The 22,284-nt window shown below is 43.5% G+C and overlaps 1 protein-coding gene across 9 annotated transcripts in view; it reads right to left on the bottom strand.

Annotated features, from left to right (window-relative positions):
* The window catches only part of PTPN13 (protein tyrosine phosphatase non-receptor type 13), a 981,974-nt gene that overhangs the window by 272,025 nt on the left and 687,665 nt on the right, over nt 1-22,284 (bottom strand). For all 9 annotated transcript variants that reach the window (XM_086961883.1, XM_086961888.1, XM_086961886.1 and 6 more), the window contains one exon: nt 11,936-12,095. In XM_086961883.1, the coding sequence (XP_086818009.1) occupies nt 11,936-12,095 (160 nt within the window). The remainder of the gene's footprint in view (nt 1-11,935; nt 12,096-22,284) is intronic.

The raw sequence follows: 22,284 nt of genomic DNA, 5'->3' as shown, positions 1-22,284 counted from the left end.
GAAAAACGACTGCCTGGGGCGAGCCCGCCTTCAGCAGCCAGTCGTCGAGAAAGGGGGAGACTGAAACCCCTGATCTGCGCATATGAGCTGCAACCACCGCCATCCCCTTCGTGAATACCCGAGGGGCACTGGTAAGGCCGAAGGGGAGCACGGCAAACTGAAAATGCTCTTGGCCTACCGTGAACCTGAGGTAACGCCAGTGGGCCTGCAGGACGGGGATTTGAAAATATGCGTCCTGCAAGTCCAACACTACCATCCAGTCTCCAGGGTCGAGGGCAGCCAAGACCTGAGCCAGAGTCAACAATTGACGTTCCTGAGGTCCAAGATGTGGCGCAGGCCCTGTTTCTCCTTTTTGGGGACCAGAAAGTAGTGGGAATAACAACCATGTCCTACTTCTGGCCCAGGAATGCACTCAATTGCCCCCTTGGTCAGGAGGGCTGTGACTTCCTGTTGGAGAAGCGCAAAGTGATCCCCCGGCATGCTGTGGAACTGAGGTGTCATGGCTGGGGGAGGGGGGGGGCAGACTCGAAGGAGAGTAAGTAGCCCCTTCGGATGAAGCACCCAGCTGTCCGAGGTGACAGAACACCAGTGGGGGAGGTGATGTTGAATCCTGCCGCCCACCGGAGTGGAGTGCACCCCAAAGTTCAGACTAGTAAGGCTTTGAGGCGACCACGTCCACACTGAGGTTGGTTCTGGGCAGGCTTCTGGCTGAACGAACGTGTTGGGGTGCCCCTTCCGTGGTCACGAAAGGAACGAAAAGCAGATGTGGCCGGGCGCGTGGTGGAGAGACCCAAGGACTTGGCCGTAGCCCGAGAGTCCTTAAAACGCACCAGGGCACTGTCTGCCTTATCGCCAAACAGGCGAGTACCATCAAAGGGCATGTTCATGAGGGAACTCTGAACATCTCCTGAAAACCCAGTGGACCGCAGCCAGGCGTGGCTACAGAGGGCCACTGTCGTGGAGATCGCCCTACCCAGAAAGTCTGCGGTGTCCAGCCCATACTGGATGGCGAACTTTGCAGCGTCTTTCTCCTCAGCCACAGCTTGGGAAAGTACTGCCCGAACTCCTCAAGACACTGGGGCAGCGTCTGCGCCACCGTGTCCCACACAGCGTGAGAGCAGCGGCCCAAGAGGCATGCAGGGTTCACTGACCGCAGCCCCAAGCTGGCAGAGGAAAACTATTTCTTGCCTAACTGCTCCAGCTTCTTTGATTCCTTATCCGGCAGGGCGGTAGGGAATGCGCTTTGGGGAGTGGAAGCCTGGGTGACCAGGCTCTCTGGAGTTGGGTGGTTCATTAAAAAGAAAGGGTCACCCGTTGCCGGGCGATGACGCCTGGCCACGTTCTTATCCACAGGAACCCCTGTGGCTGGTCTAGACCAGGTGACCATCAAAACATCTGTTAACGCCTCATTGAACGGAAGCAAAGCTCCATAGACCTTGCCACCGGCTGAAGAACTTTAGTGAGAAGGTTGGTTTTAAGAGTGACAGTAGGCAGATCAAGGTCAAGGGCCTCAGCTGCTCTACTGAGCAGCACAGGATATGTGGCACCCTCCTCCATGACAGCAGGAGGAGACAGCAAAGAAGGCTCAGAGGAGAGGTCAAGGCTACCTGCATCCTCAGACTCCTCCGCCCACTCCTGTTCAGACTCGCACTTCTGTGCAAAAGGGTCCTCAGACCCATCCCAGTCGTCCTCCTCCTCCACTGCCAGTGTCACAGGCTGCTGCGGAGGGGGAGGGACAGGGGAAAACAAATGATCCAACGGCGGCTGGTATGGCGCTGGTCGGCACCGATCCATCTCCATGTCCCAATTAGGGTTCCAAATTGTCCAAAAACCCGGGCAAGGGCGGAGGTGGGATGAACGGGATCCATTGCAGTGCCGGGAATAGAGGCGCGGGAGGCGCCGAGGCCAGAGCCGCTGGCGGAGGACCTGGCGGCGCCAGCAGCAAGGAAGGGCCCTCAGCTGGGACTGCGGGGCCCAAAGGCGCGCCAGCGGGAGCTCAAGGCCTGAAAAGGCGGCCCATGGCAGTAAGAAAATCTTGCACCTGGGCCGGAGTCGCAGACGGACCCGGATATGGTGGGTAGGCCGCAGGACTCACAGGCTCCAACGAAGCCGCGGGGGAAGTACCTCTGGCTCCCTCGTCCACGTCCGGAGAACGACGAGGGGATGTCGGAGAGCGCAAACGCTTCTTCGACTTTTTCTTATGACGTCTCTTACCTGATTCCGAGTGTGAAGACTTCGACCCTGAGGAGCGATGGTGATTGCTCCGCGGCCGGTCGCTTGAGCAACCCCTGTACCTCGAATGGCGCAGAGACGACTGCCGGGCCTCCAGTTGCTTTCGGGAACACTCCCGCAAAGCCTTCGGAGCCATGGCCAGACAGTCGGAACATGACCGACGGTCATGGTCACGCTCCAGACAGTAGAGACAGACGCCATGGGGGTCGGCCACCAACATCGTACGGCGACAGGCCTTGCAGGATTTAAACCCAGGCATCCCTCTGCGGCACCAGGAGTCAAAGACTCAAAAGATGTAGAGACAAAAGTCTCAAAAAAGTTAGTCAAAAAGTGACTAGGGTACGTGCTCTAACCGGATCTGCGCTTGCTGGCGCAGAAAAAGAAAGAACTGACGTCAGCGCGCATGGGTGGCGCCTAAGTAGTCTCTGTGACGCCATCTTGGCGCATACCACGCCAGCGGCGGAGGCGAAGCAGCACGACGCACCCTTCCGGTGCACAGGGGTACTGCTGACGAAAAACTTTCCGGATCCAGTCTGACGCCTGGGGATATTCTAAGGTACGGAATCTATTACTAACGTTTTCAGATATAGCGTTCCTTGACGATGTTGGGATGTCGTTAGACTCCTGTTCCTCCATCCTCCGATGGGCCTACCTTCGCTCGTGCTGGTACTAAAGAATGTGGTGTCATCGTCCTCAGTGGAGCTTGGCAGTACTCTTCTTAGTTGCTCTCCTTTCGCACATTGAATTAGATTTTAAACAGATTTTTTAATGCTGACAACCATGTTTTATTAATTTGGTAAATGTTTCTGTTGATTTGCATCCTGCCTCTGAGTGTGTCATACTCGCATCCTTTACTGTGTCCACATTTCTGTGTTTTCTTATGAGCACTTGAACTTTACTATGGGACTTTTCCCCGGGAGGCCATTTTGTTGTGCCTCACTTTCTTTGCTAGTCAGTGGTCTAGTGTCTATGCGCCGCCTCGCCTCGGACCACTATTTAATGGCCCTTAGAGCAGACGTGCGGCATTTGGGAGGTCTCTACCTACTTGCTCTCCTTTCGCACATTGAATTAGATTTTAAACAGATTTTTTAATGCTGACAACCATTTTTTATTAATTTAGTAAATTGTTCTGTCGAATTGCGTCCTGCCTCTGAGTGTGTTATAGTCCGCATTCTTTACTGTGTCCATATTTCTGTGTTTTCTTGTGAGCACTTGCACTTTAGTACAGGGCTTTTCCCTGGGAGGCCATTTTGTTGTGCCTCACGTTCTTCGCTTGTCAGAGGTCTAGTGTCTACGCACCGCATCACCTCGGACCACTATTTAATGGCCCGGGAGCGGACGCATGCAGCTGGCACACCAAAGGCAAGCCAGTCTGCGCCCTTCCATGCCCGTCCGCGACCAGGGGCCATGACCCCTTGTCCAACTAAGACAAAGAGACTTAGCTACTCTGCTAAGCAACTACTAGAGTTCAGCCTAACTCCTTCGAACTGCACAACTATTAAACTAGATGAAGCCCTTTCCAAGTGCCTACATTGCAGGATCTCTCTTACTGGTGCAATAAATAATGCTTATAACGGTGGGGCCCAAGTTAAAAACAGTGAACCAGGGATACCCATTTAAATGGATTCACATGGGAAGACTACGCTCAAAAGTACACCATTATTGATTCAGGAGTTGACCTTTTTTAGCATTAATTGCGGAAACACAAAGCTGACTTTTTGACCTTCTGCTCAATAACCAGCCTGATGCTCTCTTTCTAACAGAGACCTGGCTACACCATAGTTCAGGTCCTGACGTGGCTACAGCACTTACAACTAATTATTCCATCTTCAGAAAGGATAGGAAATTAAAGCTAGGGGAGGGGGGCATTGCTATTATCTATAAAAGTTCTTTTGAATGTAAATGTGAGGATCTAAATACTACTGATTGTGAAGCTTCATTATTTAAAATCACACTCAAACCCAAGATCACTTTTTCGGGTATATTAGTGTATCGTCCCCCTGGTCCAGCAGGACCGTGGGCATCGTCCATCCCCGACCTAATAACTCCTTATTTTCAGAATGACGCTAACCATTCTGGGTAGTCTGAACCTCCATCTAGATGACCCTGTGTGCATTAAATATGCTGCATTCATTGCTGATCTTGAAGCAATGAATATCCAACTTCACAATTCAGGTTCGATCCATGTAGCAGGTCACCTGCTTGATCCCATTTTCTCGATTTTGCCTGATCTCTGTTGCCCCCCTGCTCTCCCCTTGTGCTGGTCGGATCATTTTGCTGTTACTCTTTTGATGAAAGTCGCTCCCTGCCCTCAGGTAGCTATGTCGGGACCGAAGCCTAAAGTCAGAAATTGGGCAAAGCTCGAAGTTGGAGCTTTAAACAATTCCCTAGCTGACAGGAAACCAGCTATCAAACAGATGGCAACTGCGGATCTTGGCGCTATCCAAAGTTGGATTTTACAAGCAGTCGCTATCCAAAGTTGGATTTTACAAGCAGTAGATACCTGCCTCCCTCTATCCAACAAACTGCTTAGTAATCATCCGCCTCCAGCCTCTTGGTTCACAGAGAGGTTTAAGAATGAAAAAGCTAGATGTAAAACTCTAGAAATACAATGGAGGAAACACCATCTGCAGGATGCCAAATTGGGCTATAAAAAGGTCATAAGGGACTACCATAGTATCTGTAAAACAGCTTGAGCTTAGTATGTTTCTCTTAAAATCTCTCAAGCTCAGAATTGCTCTAAGACCCTGTTCAAGGTGGTTAAAGGACTATCCGGGTCTGAAACTCAGACTACCCCTCTTGTCCTTAATGAAATGCAATGTGAGTATCTTGCTCACTATTTTGTGAGCAAAGTCGAAAAAATATATTCTGCACTGTCCAGTGACAATCCGTTAAATACCTCTCACCCGACTGATCCCACCAACAATGCGACCAGTGTCAGGATGTTGGAATCCCATAGGAATATTAAATTCATCAACAAACTGGAAGCTTGGTCTCTTCTGGAAGCTAGCTCTTTCAAACAGCTTCTGGCAAGCATCAAATCTGGCTCCCCTTGTGATCTACTTCCTGTCTCAGTGATGAAACCGCTTTAGTCCCCTATATCTGCATTAATTATGGATCTCCTGAACGCCTACTTACAGGAGGGCATTGTTCCTCCAGAATGGAAACATGCCATGGTATTCCCTCTTTAAAAGAAAGCCAATGCTGACCCAACCAAGCCATCAAACTCTCACCCAATCTCGTTGCTCCCAGCCTTTTCCAAAATTCTTGAAAATCATGTTAACTCCCAGTTGTCCTCCTTTGTTGAGTACCAGAACTTCCTTCACACATCTCAATTGGGTTAAAGAGCTGGATTGTCCACTGAATCTACTCTGCTAGGGGTCACCGAAATGCTGCGACACCGACTGGATCTAGGTGACACGGTGGCCCTCATTTTATTGGACCTCAGTGCCTCATTTGACACAGTGCCTCACAATGTTTTGTTGAGAGCCTTGCAGTCCTTGGGTCTTGAGGGCTAGCCTTACAGTGGCTCCACTCATTTTTAACGTTTCAGGTTTTTTCTTCCACTGCTAGCTTTAAATCCCATTTGTCACCCTATGGAGTGCCCCACGGCTCTGTGTTGAGTCCTTTGTTGTTTAATGTTTACGTTCGCCCTCTGGCAGATGTTGCCGAAGAGGCTGGGTTATTACTTTTTCCAATGCTGATGATACATAGTTAATCTTTTCCCTCTCTTCATCTAAGGAATCTGAATCATCGGCTCTTCAGTATGGTTGTGGAAAATTACGTCTTGGATGCAAAATAATTTACTCAAACTTAATGGAGAAAAAACTGAAGTCATGATCCTAGGGAAGCAACAAGATCTCTGGGGTCCCCAGCACTGGCCCCCTGAAATAGGTGCCTTACACCGACCTGTACATCAAGTCCGTAACCTGGGCTTTATCATCGACGACCATTTGTCGATGAAACAACATGTCACTGAGGTGGCTTCAATTTGTTTCACCATCCTAAAATGGTTAAAGAAAGTTCTATGGAGGATACCCCTCTCTGCTCAGAGAACAATAGTCCAGGCCCTTGTTACATCTAGGCTGGAATACAGTAATGTTCTCTATTTGAGATCTAACAAAGATGAGATATAAAGACTGCAGGTGGCGCAAAATGCCGATGACAGGCTGCACTGTCATGTTCCAAAGACTGCACTGATCTCTGGCTTCCTCTGCGATCTTCATTGGCTAAAGGAGGAGAATCATATCAAATTCAAAGCCTTCAAAAGGTTTGGCTCCACAATATCTGCAATCTTTAGCTCAATCCTAAATACCTCCATGTCCTATGCGCTCTGCTGCATGGATAATCTATGGGCAAGACTTCACTCTGATATGGATAATCTATGGGCAAGACTTCACTCTGATATTAAACGAAACGATGGGGCAAGGTTCTGGAAATCCATAAACTCGCTCATAAGACCCACGCGCCATAGGGTTTCATCCAATATTACAGAAGAGACATGGGCAAATTACCTCAGAACCCACTTTACCCGGCAACGGGAAATAACCAGGTGTCAATATCGGATCGCAAGACGGTTACTTGTAAAAAACTTTTACCCAACAGCGACATCAGACTCCAAGATGGCCAGAACTCGACTTTAAATGATGATCTGCTGAATCTACAAAATTCCATCCAGCGCCAAATTAAGAAAGGAAGAAGTGAGAGAGCCCCAGGACCGAATGGAATCCCGCCAATCCTTTACAAACAAGATGTGAAAGGTTGGGCATCAGCTTTCGAACCCCTTTTTCTGGAGATAAGACATTACAACATCCTGCCAAGCTCCAGGAAGGGGTCTATCATTTCTCCAATTCATAAGGCAGGAGACTAGGCTTCCCCTCAAAACTATCGATTGGTGGCCTTAATTGATAATGAGGCAAAGTATTTCACAGGCATTCTCCTAGATGAGCTGTTGGCATGGGCCACAGCGAGATCCCTAATCCCGGTCAACCAGACAGGCTTTGCCAAATCAGTAGGTACAATGACCAACATTTTGACCATGGGCATGCTCATAGACAAGGCAGAATCGAATAAAATGCCCATCCATTTCTGCTTTATAGACTACAAGGCTGCCTTTGATCGCATAAATCGGAACATTTTATGGTCTAAACTGAACGGTTAGGGAATATCGAGACCTCTGTTGGACCTGCTGATCAACCTTCACACAGAGACCTGGGTACATATAAAGGTGGGGGATGGATCAGTGCTTTCTAGGCCTATACAGACCAACAAGGGCCTGAAACAAGGTTGTATCCTGGCCCCCACCCTATTCAACCTGTTCTTAGGTGACCTAGTACCGATCCTAAACAGCTGCAACTCCCACGCTCCTAAGCTAGGACGGCTCCAATTACCTTGTCTACTATATGCAGACGATATAGTCTTAATAAGTTACACAAAGGTAGGGCTTCAACATCTCCTGAACGCAACACATAGCTACTCAAATGAAAATGAGCTGACAATAAATCTGGAGAAAACCCAGACGATGACCATCAGCAAGAACAAAAGAAAACCAACATCATGGTTCTGGAACAAGACAAGAATCGGAGACACGTCAATATACAAATATTTAGGAGTAAAGTTTGATAACAACGGGCAGTTCTCCACTCAGAGAACAAGCATACGAGGAAAAGGGCTATCTTTGGCAATTTCACTGAAAACACTAAACAGCAAACTTTCTGGTCCCTCTCTTTTGCCACTGGCACAAGTAATCCGTGCTAAACTCCTCCCAACAATAACCTATGGGAGTGAGGTACTTAGAGGTAGGGACGCCAAGATCCTCGATAATACAATTACAGCTGCTTACAGAATTATTTTCAGCCTGCCTAAGCAAACCTCACCAGCACAAATCAGGCTAGAATTTGGCATCCAACGACAGCTCCTGGCAAGACAGGGGGCCTGTATTTCAGCCTCGGACAAAGTGAGGAAATCCAAACAAGGAACTTTAAACGAGCATCCATGGACGGAGCTAAAGCAACATCCATCCTCACCAGCAGCCAAGTTCCTCACGGGCAGTCTGGCAAACACGGGATTAAAGCAGCTTTGGGACACCCCAGTAAGCCATACAACACTTAAAAATCTGGTCAAGAAATAGATCAAACAATTATCGTGGGTTCAAGATAAGGCAGCCTTTTCTAAAAGAATACACGGTTGGTTGACCCTGAACTCTTACTCAATGAAAGCACCACAGAGTTACTTTGGCGTGGGTTACGCCAAATCCGTTAAAATGCGCTTCTTAAAGTATAGGTTGGGCTTGCTACCTTGTATTCAGAACTTTCCACGCTGGCTCAAAACCAAAGCTGTCTCCCTTTGTCGGTTATGCGGTTTAACGCAAGAGGACATGCTGTACTTGATATGCCCCTGTGAGAAACTGCTGGACGAACGGAAATACCTGTTGAAACACCACTTCAATCGACGAGAGGTACGCACATGAAGGAATGCAGTCCTTGCCTGTTTTTCATCCCAGGATCCTCAGTTGAACTGCAGTTTTGTAAAATTTATGAAGGCAGAGGAAAAGAAGATGCCAAAAAATAATCTCTAAGGGTTTCGATATAGCTGACTAAATATTACACCACCCACTGTCATACCTGATTTGATGAGGACACCGGGAAATCAAAAATATTTTATAACACAAAAATGCATCAAAATTTTAAAAAACTATTAGACACCCTGTGTCTAATTAAACCGAGGAACTGTGACTGCGTTATACCAGTTTTACCGAACATGTAGTTTTAAAAAATGTTTTCTTTTAATCTGTTTTATATTGCAATGGTTTTAAGTAACTATGCTAAATAAAATTGCTTACTTACTTACTCTGCTGCATGGTCTAAGTTTAATATTCCCAGAATTAAACTCACACAAATGTGTGGTCGGTCCGTTCTTACCTAGGACCTTCCCTTTGGAACTCTCTCCCTATTTCGCTACGAAAGGAAACTTTATGGGAGATTTTGCAGAAGTTTGAAAACATGGCTGTTTAATCTGTATTGCCCTTTCTTCCATTTTCTTACCTGCCAGGCTGGCGCTGGGAAACCCTTCAGGGTAGCTGTGCACCCTATAAATGTAAAAAACATAACATAACTACAGCGGAAAGGCACACTTTCTGGATCCAATGGTGGTCGGTCCAGAGAAATTTAGAATGGCACTGGGGGCAGTATTGGAAGGGCGTCCTTTCCATCAATGGCCTGGTACTCTTGTACATACGGTGCCAGGCCAGAGACAGTGTGCAGAGGGTCCTGAAAGAAAATAGTCAAGGTCTCCCTCATATGCTTGCAATAGCCACGGTCAGTTAGTAATTAACGATCAAAAGTCCACCTTTTAGCCACCTGCCTACAAGCATCAATGTCCCCTGAGATAGCAAACCTATCCAAGAGAGATCTGAAAGTATGCGGGGGAATAGACAGGTTGAGCTATTCCAAGCCAATTCCTACGTGGCAAATATCATATACAACCTAGAAGAACGCTGATGGAGAGATGAGTATACCCTGGTAATGTTGCATGTGTGTATCGCCAAATTTCGACTAACCCATATGTGTTCACCTTGTTATGCAGGACAGCAAATGTAGCTATCTTCCTAGATGCACAACTGCTATTTGAACTATCAAACTTGAGGAACAAGGTCACATTTAAGTCCACATATAATTATGGGATTTTCCCACATGGCTACCAGAAGCTGCTGAACAGGTGTAGGATGATGCTCATTAGCGCTGTACATACAACATATTGTTAGTTACAACTGGTCTGATCTTAGATTCACAATGACCCAACGACCCATCCTGTCTCTTTTTAGCTTTAAGCATGTCCATGAGGTACTACTTGGTAATACTGCTGTCCCTCTTGCGGCCTTGCCATGCGCACATGTACCCATTATCTGGTATCCTAAGACCTCCAGCCTCCGTGCCTCCATGTGCATCAAGTGAGTTTTCTGAAGACAGACCAGTGAGGATTCATAATTTGTAGCTCTTGCCGGACCTTTTCAATCTTAGAAGAGGAATGTAGGCTGTCGACATTCCTGGTTAGTATGCTCACCTCATGCACCGATAAGGTTTTAAATATTTTGCTCGTACCAAAACATATAAACATTTATATCAACCTCTCTGAGCATCATATTTCAAATATAACATAAAAAACTCAGAACACCTAATCCTCATTTTTAGAAGCATTTTGGTCCAGCATTTGAGACCACAGTTCAATGAGCCCCTTAGCTGGAGAAGAAACCCTGTTGCTTGTAGATGATCTGAAGCTCAGCAGGCTCCTGCAGGAAGACTGGGGCCCCGGGCACTGGAAACTCGGAATCATACTCCGAAGCTGCCAGCGCAGAGTTACTATTTCTGAGCAAACATCAGATTGAATAAAGAATCTAATATTCCCAACTCAACTGGTTTGCAGTGGCATGCTGCATGATAGATGAGCTGGCGCAAAATAAAGTTCCCCACATCTATTTGAATCGGAATGGAAATCGATGGGCCCTCGGAACTTGAGAATCAATGTCACAATCAGACAGGCTGGGAAAGGCCTGTGTGAAGAACTGAATAAAATAGCCACGGGGATCATCCTTTTATATCCTTCTTAGTGCTTTTAAAATGTTATGTTCTAATTCTCTTCATATACGAGAATGAGAGCCTGAAGCAGCTTCTCGTGTTTGGTCTTTGAGACCACTATTCTTCAGAGCAATACATCAAATTAAAATTGAGTTCGTGGACTACAACGCAAAGCCTGATGGTGATCCTTAGAAGAATGGCTCTGATGTTTCAATAAATATCAGCGGCTGTGTTTCACAACTGCATTTTGCTTGTACTGTACTCCTTCAGTCCCTATAAATATGAAACAACTGCAGCTCAATATACCCCAAAGAACCAAGACATCCAATATAATAGAATACATTGATTCCACTTAGGATTCATTTGAAAAAATCATAAATGTTATAACCACTGTTGAGTCATCAACTCTGAATAGAAAGGCTAGACACAGCAGTCTATTTGTAGGAATTGTAATAAATGCGATACATACAAACAATCATGTTCAAACAGGCATAACAAAACCCAAAACAATAGCAATAAAGTGCCTAGTGCTTGCGATATGAAACAGTGCGCAATTAACAAAGTAGGGACAGTCCCACATTAAAGAGATATGATTGAAAGGTAATTAGGGAGTATACGATAACTGTTTTTCTGAGTTAAATACTTAATTGACACGTCTTCACATATACAAAGTTCGGGGGGAGTTTTAATCCTTACGAGGTTCAAAAGGTCACCAGCAAGACATACAATAAATAAAACCAGAGAAGCTTGAATAAAAACATGGATACAATTAATATGGAGATAATACCTTGGTTAAAAAATTAACGGCCAAATTGAAGAAAATAAATATAAAAATAGAGTCTGCTGCATTGTGAATTTTACAAGGAACATCACATGGAGTGTATCCCAATGTTTGACACACAAAATGGAACCGGGGAAAGCAGTTGCAATCTCGTAACACCAACATTAGATGGTTGAATACGGAGAGCAAGTGAATATTTAACAGAGTGATGCAACAAATTATAACTATCAAAAAATATGAATCTATTAAAAAAGAGGGGGTGCCTTTATACAAATATTGGCTGCATTGTGCGTGAGCGTTATAAAAAACTTTAGACACATTTAAAATGTTCCACAATTAGATATCTAACCGTCTGGGGCAAAACAGTATTCTTTGGAACTTGTTGTCTTTGTACGCTTATCTTGTAGACCACTCTGTAAGGGCTGGATTGGAGGGGTGCACTTTGGAGTCACAGGAGCATGGACTCTGCCAACAGGTAGCTGTCCCTTTTCCAGCAACAGTTTTACCACCTGTAGAAAAGCAGCACGTTAGAACACTTCCATCATTGCACACACACATTGATCAAATAATAGTTTAACATTTTAGAGCATTCAGAAAGAGACAGCCGTTCTTGGTGTAACTAAGCAAATGTAGTCGAAAATATTTGTTTTCTGACAGGCATGTTATTCTGCTCATTATATTATCACCGGACTCTAGAATTCTCAACTACATGGCACACAATTCATGGATGGACATAATCATGCCTCGTGCTTCAATTGCAGGCATCATTAAACAATGTCTACATTAATGTTCCCTTCTAATGGCATTTTCTGATTTACAAATGGAATGTGATGGTATCTGCTCTCACTGCTTGGATTGGGAGGATAATCTACTTTTTTTTACTCTGCCCCATCATAAGCTTTAATTAATGATTGGCATTTGCATGGGGGAGAACAAAGCAATCAGAATAGAGAAAAATGTGCTGGAGGGTAGACCTTTATGTAATTTTTGGTGATACATGCTGCAACTTGGAAATCAATTTAAAATACAAATAAATACCAGTCAGTCAAATACCTGGCCTAGCTGTAAGGCTAACGGTTTGCATTACATAGGAATGGAAAGAAGAATTGCCACTTTTCGATCCCATACCTATTCTTATGGGTATGGATGAGTCTGAAGTGACTAACTAAACTACTTGATTATTATGTCTGTTTACTAACTGACAGACACATATAAGCTCTTGAATGAGGCCCATGTTTCCAAACGAACAGTATGCTTGTATATAGAGGGCACAGCATTGCACTGGTGTTGTCAGTGAACCCACATAAAACAAGAATTGGCAAAGCCAGTAGGTCTCTGCAATGCATGAGCTATTGCCTTTGTAAATGTGAATGTCTTTTAGCCATGTTGTCTAGCAGCACTTCTGCTGTTCAGTTGTTGTGCATAGAGAATCATGTTGTTTGCATATAAAGAGATTCTATCATCGCATCCACCACGCTCCCAACCTAGAACCCTGCAAGTGGGCATTCACTCCTATTAGCTCTGCAAGCAGCTCCATCTCGAGGGTGAAAAAAATGGAGAAAGTGGGCAACCCTGATACATGCCTCTCGGAAGACAATACTGCTTTGACCTAAACCTGGGCCCACAGACCAGTACAAAGGGTTTCAACACAATGGAGGAGTGGAGGGCCAAATGCTTTTCATGAAGGACTGCTAGGAGAAAAGGTAAGCGTACTGTGTCAAAAGCATGCTCTATATCCATTGAGAAGGGAGCTTTCCTCTAGCAATTCTTCCAAATGCAAATGGCCTAGACCATGCCATGTGCTCCAATTTTCCATATATTCAAAACAATATTCCAGCAGGAAACACTTAAAAGGCTTTATAATACTTGTGCAGCAGCTAACTCTTAATAGTTCATTGTCAGTCCTCTTTTTATTTTATATAACTATAAGTTTGCTAGGGGCTGCCTCATGACTAGATAGCAGTTGGTGGCTACGCGCAGTTCGGGAGTTTAGGACTAACACGCTCAGGGCCATGTTACTACTTTCTTCTTCCACCATTTTTTTGCCATTCCTAACTAGGTCTCTAGAGTGGTCGTATTTCTTTTATTATTAGATATGCCTGTTAATGTTTTCACAGAAAGTCTTGTGAAGAATTTATTCTGTATTCAATTCTTTGGAACAATTTTGCTGCTTGTACGTGATTCTTTGGAATAGTTTTGCCTCTAAGAGCGGTATGTTTATTTTCCTTGTACACAGAGTACAAATCTGGTTAACACTGACTCACTTAGGGTTGGTATAGTGGATATGGGTCCTTGCACAGCTTCAAGTATGGGACATGTGAGGTTTCAATCTGTGATGGCCATTATCGTTGTGAAATTGGTGGTATTTTGAAAGAGGTTAGGCACGTGTAGAAGATACTTCTTGAAATAATTTGACCATTTTGCCCTCATTATTAATCAGCTTTTTGTGCGCTTTGTGGTATTTTGTTAGATGTTTAGCACTTGTATAGAGAAGCTTTTGAACGCTCCGGTGCACTCCACACATCTTGAGCATGTTCTAATACTGCCATGTCCCACAACAGAATGCTATTATCTCACCCAGGAGGGGTGTTGTTTCTATCTGTTGAAGCTGGAGACTGGTCAGAGCATACCATCAAGTTTGGCACTTGCGGGGTTGAGTGTGTGACAGTCTTCATGTTTGCACTTATTTACAGTATTTTGAACGTTGACTGATGCATGCAGGAAGATGTTTTGGAATGCCACAAAATTTGAGCATGTTGCGACTCAGAGTCACAGTCTGTTGAACCCATTCAGATAGGCTCCTTCCAGCTAAAGAATGTTTGACTTGACTCTGACCCTCTTCTCTGCATCTCTCTTTCAAATACATCTTTCCTGTTATTTTTTTTCCAAACTTTTTGGGATCCTAGTCATAGGCCTTTATTTCATTTTAGGTATGTCTTTGATCAGGTGAGCTGTGTTATGATGCACCTCATCCACTGACTTTATGTTATTTACATCATTTATTAGTAGACATTGGCAGTTCAGCTATCTTCTTTTAGGTTGCTACTTTCTCTGTCCTGAGGAAGATCACATCTAAATAATAGTCAAGGATTCAAACATTGATTGATGTATTAGCCTCAACCCTGTGTAGGAGACTAGAATCCAGAATGATCATCAAATACCATACACTTCATCCTACAGGTTTAAACCTTGATAAAGAAATGGCTGTACATCTAGGTTAGTCAATAGACCTCTTAAGATTATAACCTCCCTGATTATTTTCGCTTTTTACTGTTTTATAATAGGTTTATTTAGGACTAAATGTAACAAGTTTTGTGTTTCATTGTTTTAACCACCATTGATCTCTGTTTATTTTATTTGCAGATAAAAGACAAGTTAAATGCAGAAGAGCTAATCTCTCGAGCTACTGTTCTACAGTAGGAATTTACTGTTTGGAAATATATTTTGATTTGAAACTGATATAATTGCCCATTTGGGCTCAATTGATGATTGTGGTGTATTATGATCAGAATGTAGACTTTACAATGTGGTACATGGATATCATTCTTTGCAATGTTGATTGCTTATATCCTCCGAGAATTCCCATTAAGTGATGGGAATCGCGTTGTCTGGAACAATACCCACGGGGGTTTATGCAGGTGCTACAAACATGCATGATAGATGATCAAAGAGTTTTGTTTCTCTCTTGTGGTATTTGGCCCACTTGGGCAGGATTAAGTGTATAACATAGGTATTATGCCATTGATTTAAGTTACTGTGGAGACGCAACACCGCGTTAAATCATTTCAATGAAACAAAGTAATTACGTTTTGAATTTATGATCCACAAACCGCATGAATTGAATTGGCTCAATTGCAACCTTATTTAAAAATGCAAAAACAGACATTGATCTCTTTTATGTTTATTGTATGCACAACAACACTTGTGGTGTCTCTTTAAATGAGAAAGTAAAAATTAAACCTAACCAGTGAGAAAGGAGCATAGGCTCTGAAACGCGTTGGGAAGTTTTGTTGTCGGCTTTGTGAAAATTAACACGCCGATTCACTGGAGCCACGGCACTGTGGTATTTCTTGTGCAGGAGTGAAAAAGATTCTGGCCAAACAAGCAGGTTTTTCTCAGAATATATATATATATATATATATATATATATATATATATATATATATATATATATATATATATATATATATATATATATATATTTCTTTTTTGAGAATGCTCTACTTATCATGACCCCACAGCTTCACTGCTATGCGGTCACAGAAAATTCAAGATCAGCACAAATGACAAGGGGCATGTGATTATATAATCAATTTTGGTCTATTCTACAGCAATATAACACATATGAAAGAAATATTTTATTATTAAATGTTGAAGATTAAATATCTAATATCTAATCATATTCATCAGGAGTCTTGCACGTAAGTTTCAATTCCCTTTATCGAAGTTTTATTCACTGCAAAAATAGCGGTTCCGCCCAGCCAACTCGTTTCGTCATTTCAGACTTCATCAGGGATTGTTCATTCAAGACACCTTCCAATTAAGAGAATAAGATCGCCTGTGTGTGTGTGCGTATATATTATATGGCGAATTTTTAAGAATTCATCGATCGTGCAGTACCACAGAAACAAGAGATTACCATCAGGAGGAATGTAGACGGCGTCTATTAATGAGGGGTTATGATGATAAAAAACTGCTATCTAGCATGGTGAAAGCCAATAGAATGGATAGGCAGGTACTGTTAGACCCCCTCAGACCAAGAATCAATGTGACCCATTCCGAAACACAGGACAGCAATACCATACGTTTAATAACGGGGTACAGCCGTCAAGCCAAAGCAATCACCAAACTCATCAAGCGAGAATGGCCTATTGTCCTGACCGACAATGTCCTTAGAGACATTATGCCAGAATCCCCCACTGTCACCTTCAAGAGGGCTTATTCTATGCGTAATAATCTAGTTAGAAATAGCCCGGAGACACCACCTGATAACTGGCTTTCCCCACGCAAAGGTTTCTTTCGCTGCATAAGCTGCAGGGCATGTAAATTTGGTGTGAATATGAAATCTTTTCCAACACCATTTGATACACAACCTATCATGCTTAAGTCTCATTACACCTGCCGTACTGAGTTAGCAGTCTATGTATTACAATGCAGCTGCAACCTGATATATGTAGGGAGCACCAAAGGGGCGGTATATCTACGCATCTTACAACATTTGCGGGCCATAGTTAATGCGGATCCCACCTATCCGGTGGCTAGGCATTTTCAACTGGTCCACAAACAGAATCTAAATCACTTAAAATACTTCGTGATAGATGCGATAATCCCCAACAAGAGAGGAGGCGATAATGAAAAACACTTACGCCAACTGGAGTCGAAATATATAGTTTTACTCAACAGTAAACACCCTGGGGGTTTGAACACAGGGGAAGATCTGCGCAATTTCCTGTAGGCCATTCCATACCCAAGTTACCTATATGTCTATCAACACAAGTATATTAGACATAGATTTTGAGTTACAATGGGGAGTGTGAATTTGCATGGCTGTACCAGAGTTTCGATTTGTGTCCATATTTTGCATTGAATTTGTCTACAGGTATCATAATTTCTCTTATAGGTCATATGTGTTAGAAATGTCCAGTACAGCCTGTATCAAATCAGAAAATCAGAGTAACTGTACATTAACAGTAACTGGGGCATCTAGATCTTTTTTTGTCTTGTATATTGTTTGTTTTACACATTCACATTTAAGCACTTTATTAGTTCAAACGCACATTAACACGGCTCTCATGATATTTATATGAGTAGTACCGTTTTTAAGCCTTCACTTTTTTGGAGTGTTCAACGTTCAATACAATGACCATCGCTGCATAATAGAAGACGAGCAAAACTGATTTAGCGATGACAAACTCATTACAGTTAATTAATTGGGGAACACAATGGTTGGCTAATTCTTGTACCATTGGCCACATGTGTGGGATCTTCCCATGTAAGATATTCAAGCTCGAGGTATTGGTGTAAACACCTTTCCATAGCAAGTACCAAGGGGTACGGTTTATATATGGAATCATATCTCAATCTATATCTTTTTGTCTGAATTAATTTTTAGACACTCATTGCCAATGAATTCATTGTTTTAAGAATATGTGTACACACATTTGGCTTTTTGAGTTTACCATACGTATTTGTACGGACATTGCCCTCTCGTCTTAAATTGTAATAACATGCAGTGGTATTCACATAGTGCATCGAGCAAATTGACTCAAACAGGACATGGGATTATTTGCCTTGTCGTACAGTCCTAGTATGAGGAGACACATAAAAACAACAATGTATTGTTTAATTGCAATTGATATACTGTGTGGCATTTATGAAATTGCTGAACTAACGTGTATTTGAGCAAACATTTCATATAGCATGTTCACACATATTTGTGAAATGTGCCACAATGCCCTCCTCTGGTATGTACATATGTCAATAATCATTCATTATTTGTATGACATGTTTTATTTTACTCAATGTAACCACAATAATGCAAATCATAAATGCATGTGATGGTCTGAGCACGCATTTATATTCTAACCAAATACCATTACAAAATGGCGCCCATCATTTAGGGCTTGGTATATGACTTCACTTGTGAGTCCACCAACTATGTTTAGTTTTTTGGTTTAGGCGCGAATTACAAATGTGTACTAACCCTGTATATATGGTTGACCTCCATTTCACTCGCTCATCAGTGAGCAAGGACGTAAGTCCGAAACGCGTCTGATGACTGGCGCCACCTTTACCATTTGATCGGTAATAAATTTCCTTTGTAACCGAAGCCTGGTTTGCGGTAATTATTGAAGCAGTCTGTGAACTTGTGTGTGCTGGCTGACGGCTGCCGCCAGCAACAGGTTGGATTCCATATATTATATAATATATATATATATATATATATATATATATATATATATATATATATATATATATATATATATATATATGTTCAAAAACTCCTTACTCCTGAATATGCAGCCGCCTGCCAGAACAGCGGGTGTGTCGTCGTCACCAAAGACCTCCATAGTCAGGTCTTCAATATTCCAGCTCTCTCACGCAGCAAAGCAACCCGAGTTGACGACATCTTGTGCTGGCCAAAGTAGTTTATTTGAGTTAGCACTTCGGACGCGTTTCGCCTGACCAGCAGGCTTGTTCACCAAAGTTTTATGTATCTGCAGTGGCCATTTAACCGCTGTGCACAATACAAACAATCATGTGATATTTAGGTGATATAATGCCCACTGGGGCGCTATTGCAAGTGAACTGTGAGCCGCCGCCCCCCCCGAAATCATATTAAGGAGGAGTGAGAAGATATTCCCCCTGAGGAGGAAAGAGCGTGCCTGCTGCTGCTACTAGGCGCGTCTGAGTCGGAGGACCCACGCGACGAGCTATGGCGTTGCAGGTAGGAGACTCCTGGCGATTTCGGGAAGCCAGTTATTTTGGAATCTTGAGGAATTTATTCTTCAAGATACTGGCGGTTGCTGGTCTGGAACTTTGTTCCGAGATTGTATGAGTAATTATGTCAGCCCTAGAACTTAAAGAACAGGAGGACGCTGCACTCTCCATCTTTAATGATACAGCTGCGACTGCAGGTAAATCAGCAGTACGTGAAACCAACGAAAAGGTGATGGATACTGTGGCGCGATTGAAACGCCTGGAAAATCTCAAACAAGGGGAGCTCTCCAAATAGTGGGAACAAAAATCTTTGGAACATCCTGTGGTCCCTTGTTTTTATTTAATTCCGAAAGTCCACAAAGACAGCAATATGCCCCCTGGACGCCCCATTATCTCCGCAATTGATAGCTCCCTGGAGAATGTATCTAAATACATAGACTTCTTTTTACAGGATTGGGTGAAGGGATTGAATTCATATGTGCAGGACTCGACAGATTTTATTCGCAAGACTGAAAAATTGGTTTGGGGCCCTGACCTCTTACTCATGACTCTGGATGTATCCTCGTTATACACCTCCATTTCCCATAGAGACGGACTGAAGGCTATAGAACACTTCCTCAACAAACGCCCCATACATTATGGGGTGCACAATAGGATGCTGATTTCCATGGTCCAAATGTGTTTGGAGCAGAATTTTTTTCTGTTTAACAACCAGATTTATCATCAAATCAGGGGTGTCGCCATGGGGGCCTGTTTCTCTCCTAGCTACGCATGTTTGCACATGGGGCTATGGGAGGAACAGGTCCTGGCGGGTGATCTGCTTAACACCATGGAACAACACGTGGTCACCTATTTACGATATATTGATGACCTTTTTTTTGTATGGAGGGGGACAGAGGAGTCAGCAAGACATTTTGTGGAAAGGCTGAATGTGAATAATTTGAATCTGCATTTTACATCTTGCATTGATGCTAAAAAAGTTTGTTTCTTAGACATGGAAATATATGTCAGTGAAAATCGCATGCAAACTAGGCTTTACAGGAAGCCGACTGCCGGCAATACCATCTTGCACGCAGCCAGCCACCATCCTGGCCATCTGATACGCAGCATTCCCTATGGGGAAATGTTGCGCATCAGACGCATATGTAGTAGCGAGGAGGAGTGTAATATAGCTCAGGAGGCTTGCAAAATTAGATTCCTAGCAAGGGGGTATTCTAAATCCTTGGTTGAGTCCGCTCAGAGGAGGACGCAACAGATATCCCGGGAATCCGCCCTGATCCCTAGAAACAGAGAGGAAGAAACCGCTGTGGGGGGAGGGGTGAATAGCCCTCGCATGATTATGACATACAGCAGGCAGCATTCAGCTCTAAGAAAGATATTTTGCGGTAACTGGAATCTCATATTGGGAGATCCGATTATTGGCAACAAAGTATCACAAAAGCCACTCCTCACCTTCAGAAAGTCCAAATCGATGGCTAATGCTTTGGTCCAGAATGCTTTGGAACCCCAGATGTCTTCGACATGGAAGGCTTTAGGAGGGGGTTTCAAAAAATGCATCCTGTGTAAGGCGTGCAAATATGGGATCAACAAATCTTCTTATGTTGTCCCATTCTCCAGTACCCCTAGGAGAATCACCAAACGCCTTACTTGTAAGACAGATTACGCGGTATATGTGCTGGAGTGCACGTGTGGCTTGAGGTATGTGGGTAGTACCCGCTTGCCGGTCCACAAACGTGTACTTCAGCACATCAGAGCTATTACTAACAAAGACCAGGCCTACCCTGTTGCCAGGCATTTTGAACAGCACCATAGCTCTAATCCCATGCATCTGTCCTATTTTGTTTTGGATGCAGTCTGGCCCATGAAGAGAGGGGGTGACCGTGAGGCAAAATTGCGCTTACTGGAAACCCGGTACATCCTAGAACTTGATAGTAAGCAGCCACAGGGTCTAAATGCAACGGAAGATCTTTACACCTGTTTATAAAGTCATGACAGGCATTATGCACTTGCTTTCTCTTCTGCGCTTATAATCATTCCAGGATATGTCAGCCATTCATTATGTGTTTTTTTGTGGATTTACCGCATGGGTACATGGTCTTTTTAATTTTACAACACTGTTGTTGCTGCATGTTAAAACATCTAAAACCTCCACATTTTCTGTGTTAAGAACTCTTCTATATACGGGAGGATTGTTCCTTGGAGTTTAACCAAGGGCTCAACACAACATGTGTTTTTTTGAATAAGTTATGATTTCTTTTTCATATATTTATTTGAGCACTAGCACGAGCACTTTATGCATTTTTTGTTACTTAGCACTTTTCTTAGCCTATGCCAGTAAGTGAGGTACTATATCATGACGCAAATTCACGAGATTCTGTGCCCACTTGGGCTTAATTTTTCTCATCAAGTGCCTTGTACATTTGGAGGTTGAGTGTTTTGTGTATTTGAACATCTGATTGCAATGAATCCATGTTTGATTTATGTGGGTTTATGTTCACGACACGATTAACTTGTATTTATACAGTTATTTATAACATTTCTTGTGGTTTTTAGAGTGTAAATATATATTTATATTTTATATATTAAGCCACTTGTACTTTTAGCAGGGTATGTATATGAATTAGACATAGATCTGCTAGCACTTGAAAATGAAGTATTTCTTCTATGTTACTGATTCTTGTGTAAGGATTTGCGCGCGCACTTGCACTTTAAATGTATGGCATTGGCTGTAAGCAACTGGCCATGTGATCAAGCTGTAAAGGCGAAACGCGTTATGGCGGCGGCAGGCTTGCTGAAATAAACACGAAGGATTAAGCACTACAATTTGGGTCCGTTCTTTCGTCAGCGTGAGTGTGGGGCTGGGGCTGCTGCCTTAGCCGGTGACGAACTTTCGTTCATATATATATATATATATATATATATATATGTTCAAAAACTCCTTACTCCTGAATATGCAGCCGCCTGCCAGAACAGCGGGTGTGTCGTCGTCACCAAAGACCTCCATAGTCAGGTCTTCAATATTCCAGCTCTCTCACGCAGCAAAGCAACCCGAGTTGACGACATCTTGTGCTGGCCAAAGTAGTTTATTTGAGTTAGCACTTCGGACGCGTTTCGCCTGACCAGCAGGCTTGTTCACCAAAGTTTTATGTATCTGCAGTGGCCATTTAACCGCTGTGCACAATACAAACAATCATGTGATATTTAGGTGATATAATGCCCACTGGGGCGCTATTGCAAGTGAACTGTGAGCCGCCGCCC

This window comes from Lissotriton vulgaris, chromosome 3_1 (genome assembly GCF_964263255.1).
Source record: "Lissotriton vulgaris chromosome 3_1, aLisVul1.2, whole genome shotgun sequence".
NCBI lineage: Eukaryota > Metazoa > Chordata > Amphibia > Caudata > Salamandridae > Lissotriton > Lissotriton vulgaris.
The sequence above is the reverse complement of the archived record's forward strand: the minus strand, read 5'-3'. Positions and strand labels throughout refer to the sequence as shown.